Consider the following 12453-nt stretch of genomic DNA (forward strand, 5'->3'; position numbering starts at 1 on the left):
TGTTGAGTTAACATTTGTGGGGCCGGGTGTGGTGGCTTATGCCTGTAATCCCAGTACTTTGGGAGGCCAAAGTGGGAGGATTGCTTGAGCCCAGGAGTTTGAGAACTCCCTGGGCAACATGGCGAAACCCCATCTCTACAAAAAAAAAAAAAAAAAAATTACACAAATAAGCTGGGCATAGTGGTGTATGCCTGTAGCTCAGCTACTCTGAAGGCTGAGGTGAGAGGATTGCCTGAGCCCAGGAGGTCAAGGGCACAGTGAGTCATGATCGTGCCACTGCACTCTAGCTTGGGCAACAGAGCAAGGCCTTGTCTCAAAAAAATAAAATACATTTGTGATTAGTGTTTTCTCATAGCACTCTTATTTGATAATTGCTTTTTAATTTTTGAATAAGAATTTTTTAAAACCCTACTTGTTTAGTTATAACTAAAACAGTAGCCTTTTGCCCTGTCCCCAATTTCTACTCCCCAGAGAATACTATTTTCAATTCCCTTGACTGTTTCTTCTGGTAATTTCCTCCATGTTGTTAAATTGCCCTTCTTATACTACTGTTTCTTGATTTTCCAGTCTTAGACTTTAGTAGTTTTGTACTGTGAAAATGGTAATTTGGCACTTCTTCTGTGTATTTATGCAACTCAATTTTTGGTGGAGTCAATGTTCAGCATTTATGTTATTGTGACTATAAATGTTCTTAGTCCGTGTAGTAAATGATGATTGTATCTTATTTCTCATATAACTTTGTATTTTTCCTGGGATTAATGGATTGCCTTTTTTTGTTTGCTTAGTATTCTATATTGTTATGAATAAATCATCTCTAAACTCTCCAAAAGAACTAAATTCCTCCTCTTGGTATAATCATGTAATCTATGGGTAATTTTTTTTTCTTCTGTTGGTGACATCCTATCTGGACTTCATCTTCTGGTCCATCTGGGACTGACTGCATTGTAGCTTGCATAGCCGTTGTCGTAGAAGAGTCTGCTCTCTCTTTGTTTTGGAGACTTTCTAAGATTTAGTGGTTTTCTATTTTTTGTTTACTTTCTGGTTTTATAGAGCATGTCCTCCACTAGCTTCCTAAGAAAGGATGCCTGAGAAATACATTTTTGAGACCTTGCTTGATTGATCGTTTTCCTGTGTAAAAATTTCTTGGTTGGAAATTGTTTTCATTTGGAATTTTGAAGGCATTGTTCCATTGTCTGCTAGCTTTTAACACTCCTCCTAAGAAATCCCAGGCAATCCTGATTTCCTAAACTTTGTTTCTGCTTACTTTTCCCCCATGTAGACATTTATAAATTTCAGCTCTCTCTCCTCTGTTCTGCTCAATCCATTACTAGTCATCCATCTAGTAATACTCTGTTTTTCAAAATTTTGTTGACTTTGCCTCTCCCTGTCACTTTTTTTTCTAGTGGGTTTATAACTTTTACAAACAAAAAATATTCCTGAGATTGTTTTTCCATAATAATTATCTAAATAAAAGGTTAATCTTGTATATAATTTCTGTGATAATATTTTCCTTCTCATTATCTCCATATGTTCTATTAAAAAAAATTTTACCCTGTAATTCCCCTTGGCTTGGGGGACTTTTTATGTTTCTAATTGAAGTAAAGATGGAAACTAATACTGGTTAAATGCCAACTATTTATTGTACTTTGAGAGCTTTACATGTACCAACTGGATAGATGAGGTAGGAAAGATATTCTTCACATCTCTGTTAGGTAGCTGATAGACCCATTTTAGTAAGAAAATGTATTAACTCAGTCACTTTCCAGAGGTCATACCTGTAGTAAATACAGGCTTTTAATCTAGTATTCAAAAAGGATACTGTAGTCCTTTTTCTACTTTACATACAGTTTTATGAGTCTGTGTGTGTGAAAATTTTCAAACATGAAAGTAGGGAGATATACAACACTGAGAGTGAACGCTAATGTAAACTGGAGTTGGGGTAATTGTGATATGTTGATATAGGTTCATCAATTGTAAAAAATGTACAGCTCTAGTGGGGAATGTTGATAGTGTGGGAGGCCAAGTATGTGTGGGGGTAGCGGGTATATGGGAAGTCTGTATATCTTCCTCTCAGTTTTGCTGTGAACCTACAACTGCTCTAAAAAAAAATTAAGCCTATCATTATGTTGGCCAGGCTAGTCTCAAACTCCTAACTTCAAATGATCCTCCAGCCTCGCCTCCCAAAGGATTACATGCTAGGATTACAAGCATAAGCCACCGCTCCCAGCTGGTCATCACACTTTCGCAGAGGTGCCTTCACCACTCGCCCCATCTAAGGTTGTTATCTTCTGTCCTGAACCCTACTCACTTCCCTCATAGCACCTTCTACTGTTTCTAAATATTTGTTTGTTGACTTGTTTATGGTCCGAATCTCCCAGTAGGCTCCAGCTTCGTAAGAGCAGATACCACATCTCATTTGTTCACCTAGTGCTGGAACATACTAGAAAAGTGAATAAATATATTCATTTTGTTGTTATTTTTTGAGACAGGGTCTCACACCCATTGCCCAGGCTGGAGTGCAGTGGCAGGATCAGCCTTGACTTCCCATGCTCAGGTGATTCTCCTGTCTCAGCCTCCCAAGTTGCTGGAGCCATACCCGCATGCCAGGACACCTGGCTAGTTTTTTGTATTTTTAGCAGAGATGGGGTTTCCACCATGTTGACCAGGCTAGTCTTGATCTCCTGAACTCAAGCAATCCTCCCTCCTTGGCCTTTCAAAGTGCAGGGATTACAGGTGTACACCACCATACCTGGCCAATAAGTATATTCTTAATCGGGAAAAAAAGTAGGGTGAGAATAGTCTTATAACCCACCACATAATTGTCAGCCATTTATCAGCGTTTTGCCAATTTTTTGTTTCATATATTTCACCGTTTTTTAACCTGTATTCTTCCATATACGTAGCTGATATATAAAAGGACTTTTAAAAAATCACAGTGCCATTGTTATTCCTAACAAAATTAAGTAATCCCTTAATATAATCGGTTTTTTTTTTTTTTTTTCTGGAGACACAGTCTCACTCTGTTGCCCAGGCTGGAGTGCAGTGGCAAGGTCTCCGCTCAGTGTAGAATCCGCTTCCCGGGTTCAAGCAATTCTTGAGCCTCAGTCTCCTGAATACCTTGGATTACAGGCACATGCCACCATGCCTGGCTCATTTTTGTATTTTTAGTAGAGATGGGGTTTCGCCATGTTGGTCAGGCTGGTCTGTAACTCTTGACCTCAAGTGATCCACCTGCCTTGGCCTCCTGAAATGTTGGTATTACAGGCGGTGAGCCGCTGAGCCCGTCCACTTAATAAAATCTAAAACTGAGTTCATATTCAGATTTTTCTGGTTGTCTCAAAAATATATTTTTACATTTGGTTCGATGAAACAGTATCCAAATAGGGCCAACACATAGTATTTGGTAGTTATGTCTTTTAAGTCTCTTTTAATCTGTAATAGTCCTCCTCTCCTCTTTTTTCATGCCATTTTTGTGTTGAAAAACCTAGGTTCTTTATTCTATAGAATGTCCCACATTCTAGACTTGGCTGATAGCTTCTTTGTGGTTTCATGCTTTCCTACTATCCCCCATGTTTCCGGTTAACTGGGAGTTAGAGCTAGAGGTTTAATTAGATTCAGGTTTATTTACGTCCTTGTTTTTGCAAGAACACTTCTTAGTTGGTACATGTAGTTTTTGTTTCATCAGGAGGCAAATAATATCTCTGATCTCTTACTTTTGGTGATGCTAAGTGGGTATGAGTGTTATCAGCTTGCAAGTTCCCCATCCACATAAATCCTAATGATTTTAGCGCCTATTTGTGACCATTATCTAGATCCATTATTTCATTAGGTGTTGCACATTGGTGATCTTTCAAATTACGTCATTTCTTCCACATTTACTAGCTGTAATTCTTCTATAACAAAGTACTTTTCTCTATTTGGTTACCTGAAGTAAGGAAAGATAATGTTAACTATTGATTTTCCCCCTTTGTCAGTTTTCAGAGTAATGAGTTGATGCCCTAGCAACTTTCATTGGTGATCAGTGAAAGGTTTTTTAAGAGTCATTATGAACTAAGGGCTATTTATATATTTGATGTATTTTGGTGAATTATAGTTATTACTCATTTTGATGCTCAAATTGACCCATTAGTGTCCCTATTAGTCTTTGATAACTTCTTTGGTTTCAGACACTGGATATCCCAGGGTCATTTTGTACAAATCCTTCTCCAGACTAGAATCAGTCATTTCTCTGAAAAGGTGTTCTGTTGTGTGTGTTTAGGAAATAGTGTTTAGAAAAAACAAACAGTTATTAGGGGTTTGTTACTGTTGGGTTGTTGTTATTCTGGGCATTTTCAGTGACAGAGCTAGGATATACCTTTTTTTAGGAAGAGAAAAACATAAGTTCATATCCATGTTTATAATTGAAGTGTAAGGACTTTTTTTTTCTTTAACTTGGCTACTGTGACTTTTTTCCCCAGATTTTAAAAGTAAGCTTCATTAAAAAAAAAAAAGTAACGTGCGCTATTGGAAACTGAAAAACACAAGAAATGAGGAACAAAGTCATCCACAATCATAAGCAGTTTGACATGCCCTTTTAGGTCTTGTGTGTGTATATATACATGACATCCAATTTTATGTGATTGAGATCATATAGTATGTATCATGCTTTTTCACATATCATGAACTGTTAGTTGAGAACCCCAAAGCTACCTTCTGCCCTTCAGCTGCCAACCTATTGAATAAGTCCTGATATACACTACCTAGGTGGTTTAACAGTTCTGTGTTCAAGATGCATCTTTTCTATCAATTATACCAAGATATTTACAAATTGGCTAACTCACTAGCTCTGCTTTTTATCATACATTGTCACCTCAGGACATCTATAAAGCTTAGATGTTGCAAAATAAAGATTGAACTTTGTTCACAATAAACAGATGCTTTACCAAAAATGCACATAGAGACCTATGATTAATATCTAAAACCTGTGCTCTGGGTATAGAGACACTGGCAAAGAGCCTCACCCTTCACCCCTTTTCCCTCTTCTATCATTTCAGTGACTAAGTACAGTACTGTATCTAGCTCTAAGAGGTAGGTTAACAAATACCACTCCCAGAAGACAGGTCTTCCTAAAAAAGGGATGTTTAAAAATGGATTATTTTACTGCCTTTACTTTTAACATACTTTGAGCATTAGGAGTTTTGTATACTTTAAACACAACAGTATTAACTAAATTACATATATAGAACAATGGTTAGACGATCTGAACTAATGTAACTCAACAGACACAGAAGTCTTCTCTCTGTATACTTCCTCCTCCTCACCCCCCTCCACCCCACCCAGTGAACAGTTAGCATATTCTCCAAGACTTCAGGTTTAACAATTTCATTCCCAAAATGCAAACGCTCCTGTGAAATAACAAAAAAAAAACTTCGTGTTACTTTAGCTGTCATTAGCTACTCTGATTTTAAACTTATATGCTCTTGAAACCATGGTAACAAAAAGTACTTTTTTGCTTGCTGCTTGTTACACAAATCACAGTCTCTGAATAGCAGCACTAATGACTGAATATACTTTTCTTTCTTGTGATTCTTTTTGTACTTAGTACCAAGAAGGTACTCCCAATAAGGAAGTAAGTGGAAATGCTGTGTGAGATATATGCTTAGTTTTTTCGTTTATCCTTTCATTGTTTCTTTTTATTAAAATACACATACTAATGTATTTTTAAAATTATATTTCTCATAATACACATTTGATGATCTTATGTTTAATTATTTTAAAATAATATGGGTATATTTTAAAACTCTCTTTCTTACAGGAAAGTTAGCATACTATAAACACTGTTCTGCCCTGCTTTTTCTCTTAATGATATATTCTGGAGCTCACTGTTTATCAGCATGTAACTTTACTCCCTTAGACAGCTGCATGGTAATCCATTGTGTGAATTACAGTGATTTATTCAACTAACCCCATATTAATTCAGTCTTCTCTTTAAATCGTAAGGAAACACTTTTGTGTGGCGCAATCTGGTGTGAGAATTTAATATGATTGAAAATTTAAAAATATTGAAATCACTTTCTCAGTTGTGTCCTTAAAGTAATTTTTTTTTTTTTTGAGACGGAGTCTTGCTCTGTAGCCCGGGCTGGAGTGCAGTGGCCGGATCTCAGCTCACTGCAAGCTCCGCCTCCCGGGTTTACGCCATTCTCCTGCCTCAGCCTCCCGAGTAGCTGGGACTACAGGCGCCCGCCACCTCGCCCGGCTAGTTTTTTGTATTTTTAGTAGAGACGGGGTTTCACGGTGTTAGCCAGGATGGTCTCGATCTCCTGACCTCGTGATCCGCCCGTCTCGGCCTCCCAAAGTGCTGGGATTACGGGCTTGAGCCACCGCGCCCGGCCGTCCTTAAAGTAATTAAGAGTGAATCAAAGTGTTTGTGAAATGAATTTTACTCACTCAGGCATTCCAGTTTACTTTTAAACTTAGTCATTTTTGTTGGAAATAATTTAAATTTATTAAAGACTTTATACAATTTAATCATTTTCTTTTTGCCATACTAGGGGATGTCTACATTATTGAATTCAATTCTGATATTCTGTGCTTTTTAGTTTTTCTGTGAATTCCTTGAATGTCAAGTATTTGTCATGGTTGCAGTATGATATTCCTAAATTAATGCAACTCTTGTATGAAGGTTTTTATCTCTGCTTTTTTCAGGGCTTTGAGGTTATGTACAGGAAAGTCAGTTACAAAACACCTGATGTTAACATGAACGATGTTATACTCTAGTTTGTTAGACTAAAAATGAACTGTTTAAATTGAGAAACCTGCATTTTTGTCTTTATCTAACTTTTTGCTGTGGCATTTTAAAAATAATATATAGGTATGACTGTTTGCTTGTTAATCGTAATATTTTATTGAATCAGATGTTCTGCCTTATTCAATACGGGTCTTGTTGGAAGCTGCTGTACGAAATTGTGATGGCTTTTTAATGAAGAAGGAAGATGTTATGAACATTTTAGACTGGAAAACCAAACAAAGCAATGTTGAAGTGCCCTTTTTCCCTGCCCGTGTTCTTCTTCAAGATTTTACGTAAGTAATGGGTTTATTTTTCATAAATGAACTCTTAGAGTGTGTTTCCTTTTTAAAATTGAGACTCTTGGCTGGGTGTGGTTGTTGACACCTCCCAGCACTTTGGGAGGCCAAGGCAGCAAGATCACTTGAACCCAGGAGTTTGCGATCAGTGTGGGTAACATAGTGAGACCCTGTCTGTACAAAAAAAAAATTTAAAAATTAGCTGAATATAGTGGTGCATGCCTGTAGTCCTAGCTACTCTGGAAACTAAGGCGAAAGGATTAGTTGAGCCCAGGAGGTTGAGGCTGCAGTGAGCTGTGATCCCACCACTGCACTCTAGCCTGGGTGACAGTGAAAGACCCTGTCTCTAAAAATAGAAAAAAAATAAAAATTCAGACTCCCTGATGGATGGTTCTGTTTTTTTGTTTTGTTTTGTTTTTTTAATTTTAAGGTTAGTTTATAAACTTAAAAATTTTGCCCTTTCTAAACTGAAGCAATTCATTAAAAATTAGGCACCTGTTTTGTATACCATTTATTCAAAAACTGCTTTTGCTTAACTACCTTCTTATGATCTCTATGTAACCAATAGGTTTCTCAAACTTAACATATTGAAAACTTGATTTTCTCTGTCACCTAGGCCAGAGTGCAGTAATGCAGTCATAGTTCACTGCAGCCTCAACCTCCTGGGCTCAAGCGATCCTCCTGCCTCTGCCTCCCAAAGCTCTGGGATTACAGGCATGAGCCACTATACCCAGCCATCAAAACTTGATTTTTTGATTGTCTGTCTCAACTCACCTATTTCTTTCTAAGTCTTTTCTGTTATAGTAAATGTCACCATACGCTCCCATTTGTTTAGGCTTCAAATCTAGGAGTTAGCCTTGATTTTTCTCTCTCTTTAATACCCTCTAACCAGTCTATCAGCAAGCTCTGTCAGTGCTACCTTTGAAATATATCTTTTGTCCAATTATTTCTTTCCACCTCTATCACTGTCATTGTGGTTCTAGTCCCATTCTCTCTTAACCTGGACTATAACTGCAATAGCCTCTTAACTGGTATCCTTGCTGTCACACTTGGAATCAATAGTCTGTTCTTTACACAGAAGATGGAGTGACTTGGTTACAAATGTAAATCAAGTCATATTATCCCTCCATATACCAGCTGGCTTCCATCACACTTAAAACAAAATCCAGAGCCTTTATCATACTCTGAAAGATTTTGCCTGATCTGGGTGTCCAGGGATTATTTATTGGAAGAGTTAACCTTGAGCTGAGTTTTGAAAGAGGCATAGGGGTTAGCTAGAACATCCTCTTCACCCCACCCACTCAAATCTGGTTTGTGTGCCACAGCTCTTTGTAACCTATGTATGCTGCCATTACAGTACTTGCGATACATAGCCGCATAAGAAATAAATGGTATTTCTTACACCATTTATTCAGAAACTGCTTTTGCTTAACTACCTGCTTATGATTTCCACATAGCCAATAGGTTTCTCAAACTTAACATATTGAAAACTTGATCTTATTTTGAGATACAGTCAACACTCTGTCACCTAGGCTGGAGTGCAGTGACGTGATCATAGTTCACTACAGCATCGACCTCCTGGCCTCAAGCTGTTAATTTATGCAGCTATTATAGTACTTACGATACTATTCTGTAATCATTATCTTCCCTAAAGTTTTTTTGAGAGCCAGAACTATGTCTGACTTGGCCTTGTACCATTGGTATCTAGCACACTGAAGGCATTTGATAATACTTGTTATATATTTGGCTGGATAGGTGGGTGGATGAATGTAAAATGGCAAAAGCTACTGTGGATAGCTTTGGGGTAACATGAAGGCACTAGGCAGAAGGGGGTGGAACTAGGAAAAGGGGAGGGTGCATCAAAAAAAATACACGGCGAAAGAGAGTTTCACAGGCAGTTTCCTTGAAGTTCACTTATGCCTCCAAAAATTCTCTCTTATTATTTTTGGCACATTTGCCCAAGTAATTCAGTCCTTAGATAATGTTTAATGTTAATTCCCATTAAACCAGGATACTCCTAAATTTAGATAATAACTACATTATGAAAAATGAATGTAAACTAGACAGGGATACTTTTAAAATGTGAAAATGAAAAAGTTTATATTGATCATTTATTAAGCATGTATAAAAAACAATTTGGACTATAATTTGACCATTCTTTATTTTTTAGTGGAATACCGGCAATGGTGGATTTTGCTGCTATGAGGGAGGCAGTGAAAACTCTTGGAGGTGATCCTAAGAAAGTCCATCCTGCTTGTCCAACAGATCTTACAGTTGACCATTCTTTACAAATTGACTTCAGTAAATGGTACGTCAATACAGATATTTATAGACAGCCATGCAAGTTAACTGACTGGAAATGTGTCGTGTAGAGGAAAAGGAGTAGAGATAATTTATGGCAGAGAAAAGTATGCTAAATTTAGTATTGGCTAGTATATAAAAGCTAAAACTGGTGAAAAGTTTGGAATGGTGGGTTTTTTTGGAATTAGTCTGAGTGTAAAGTTATTTTCATATTTGTGTATTTCTGCTGACATTTTTGGTAGAAATGTATACGCCTAGGACCTGCCTTTTGGAGTGAACCTCTGAATTCAGTCTTTGTTTCCTTTTTGTTTTTTAACCTACTTGTCTTTCAGAAAGAATCGAAAGATGTGAGCCATGAATGGTTTTAATTATTTGGTGATTAAAAACATTGAACTCACTAAAGCTCTATTTTCCTTCCACTGAAATAAGTATCTTGTATTTATAAGGCCCCTTTGATTAAGACCAAACTAGAGAAGACGTATTTCTGTTGCCATAAATTAACTTTTTTAAAACATTCCCTGGAGTAGTGGAATAAGACTGTAATTTATTATAGCCCATGAGAGAGATTTTTGCCCTCGAGATAAACTGTAGCTCTAAATTTCTTTTAAGTTGTTAGGGGGAAACAATCTGTTTCAGTACTTGCTAAAAGTTATGTGAATTAGTAGAGTATATGAAAGTGATTTTACTGGACTCTTAGAATTATGTTTTCATTTCTGTAAATTTAAATGACCTGTTATATATATATACACACATATATATATAATCTGAGATCTGCCTTTGAAACCTGAGTTAAATGATACAGTAGCCTTCAAACATCATTCAGTTACTTCTAGATAGCATTGCTAGTGTGCATTTTTTTTAAGAGCTAATTTTTGTCCCTTTTAAATGGCTTTATTTTGTTTTCTTTTTGGAATGACAGTGCAATACAGAATGCACCAAACCCTGGAGGTGGTGACCTGCAGAAAGCAGGAAAGCTTTCTCCACTTAAAGTGCAGCCTAAGAAGCTTCCCTGCAGAGGCCAGACTACCTGCCGAGGATCTTGTGATTCTGGAGAACTAGGCCGAAACTCAGGAACATTTTCTTCACAGATTGAGAATACACCCATCCTGTGTCCTTTTCATTTGCAACCAGTGCCTGAGTATGAGATTGTTTTTCTTAGTGTTTATTAATACCAGGTTATTTTCCAGTTAAGAAAATCAAATTTATTCTCATTCCCACCCAATTACTATGTTGTATTGTAACTAATATGTTACCTTCACACTTAAGTACTGGAATGAATTTTTATATGTATTTCCTGTTATACTAAAAGAAGTAAATTTAGTGAAAATGGTGAACTCTAAGTACCATTCTCTGTTACCATTACTAAGAAAACAAACCTTTCTTAAGATTTATCTGTAAATATAATTTATCTTTTTGACGATTGTAAGCAGAAAATGGGGTCTCATTTTAAACTAAAATTTTTACTTTAGTACATTTGTACCATTCGTATACTCATTATAATGTCATTCATATTTCTTATGTTAATTCCCTGTATATATTTTTAGCATTTTTTTCCTACTAGGGGGTTTCTTATCTTTTCCTATTGCATTAAGTGCTCTATGTTGGCTGGGCATGGTGGCTCACAACTATAATCCTGGCACTTTGGGAAGCCAGAGCAGGTGGATGACTTGAGCTCAGGAGTTTGAGACCATCCTGGGCTGCATGGTGAAACCCTGTCTCTACAAAAAATTACCTGGGTGTGGTGTCGTGCCCCTGTGGTCCCAGCTACTCAGGAGGCTGAGGCAGGAGAATCTCTTGAACCCAGGAGGTGGAGATTGCAGTGAGCCAGGATCATGCCACTGCACTCCAGCCTGGGCATGACAGAATGAGACTCTCTCAAAAAAAAAAAAAAAAAAAAAAAAAAAACCCTATGTTAACAATAAAATTTTTATTTTTTATGTTTCAAATCTAGTAAGTTCTTTTAAATAAATGATTTCCTATATGGTAACATGGAAAGTAGTAAATATGCCTACAAAATAATTCTATTCCTAGGATTTGGCTTCATTTCCTAATAGGTAATTTTTTTAAATAAGAAAAAGAGTTCTATGGCCAAGTGAGGTGGCACATGCCTGGAATTCCAGCACTTTGGGAGGCCGAGGCAGGCGGATCACCTGAGGTGAGGAGTTCGAGACCAGCCTGGCAAACATGACGAAACCCCATCTCTACTAAAAATACAAAATTAGCCAGGCATGGTGGCAGGTACCTGCAATCCCAGATACTCTGGTGGCTGAGGCACGAGAATCGCTTATACCAGGAGGCAGAGATCACAGAGAGCCGAGATCATGCCACTGGGTGACAGAGCAAGACTCTGTCTCGGGGGGGGGGCGGGGAAGGAGTCCTACGACTTTTTAAAATATATACTATAAAGTTTCCAAACTTTTAAAATTTATTTATTTATTTTTAGAGACAGGGTCTGACTGTGTTGCCTGTGCTGGTCTCAAACTCTTAGGCTCAAGCGATCTTCCTGCCTTGACCTTCCAAAGTGGATTTTTTTGTTTTGTTTTGAAACAGAGTCTTATTCTATTGCCTGGGCTGAAGTGCGGTGGCATAAGCATGGTTCACCGCAGTCTTGACCTCGTGGACTCAGGTGATCCTCCCGCCTCAGCTTCCCAAGTAGCTGGAACTTCAGGCACGCACCACTATGCCTGGCTAATTTTATCTGTAGACAAGGGGTGTTACTGTGTTGCCCGGACTGGTCTCGAACTCCTGGTCTCAAGTGATCCTTCTACATTGGCTGTCCAAAGTGCTGGGATTATAAGCATGAGCCACTGTGCCCAGCCATATTTTTATTTTTAAGAGAGTTATGTGAATTGTTTTTGTCTTAGTTTAAATAATTCATGTAAAATATAACAATTTATCCCATTGTGAGTAAACGGTCTTTTTTTTTTTTTTTTTTTTTTGAGATGGGGGGGTCTCTGTCACCCAGGCTGGGGTGCAGTGTCACCATCTATAGTCCACTGCAGCCTCCAACTCCTGGGCTTAAGTGATCCTCCTGCCTAAGCCTCCAGAGTAGCTGGGACTACAGGCACACACTACCAGGCCTGACTAATT

General features: G+C 37.7%; 1 protein-coding gene across 1 annotated transcript in view; it reads left to right on the forward strand.

Annotated features, from left to right (window-relative positions):
* Window positions 1–12453, forward strand: part of IREB2 (iron responsive element binding protein 2) — a 64117-nt gene that overhangs the window by 17385 nt on the left and 34279 nt on the right. The window contains exons 3-5 of the mRNA XM_005560209.4: window positions 6894–7059; window positions 9233–9370; window positions 10283–10501. Of these exons, the coding sequence (XP_005560266.1) occupies window positions 6894–7059; window positions 9233–9370; window positions 10283–10501 (523 nt within the window). The remainder of the gene's footprint in view (window positions 1–6893; window positions 7060–9232; window positions 9371–10282; window positions 10502–12453) is intronic.

Source organism: Macaca fascicularis, chromosome 7 (genome assembly GCF_037993035.2).
Source record: "Macaca fascicularis isolate 582-1 chromosome 7, T2T-MFA8v1.1".
NCBI lineage: Eukaryota > Metazoa > Chordata > Mammalia > Primates > Cercopithecidae > Macaca > Macaca fascicularis.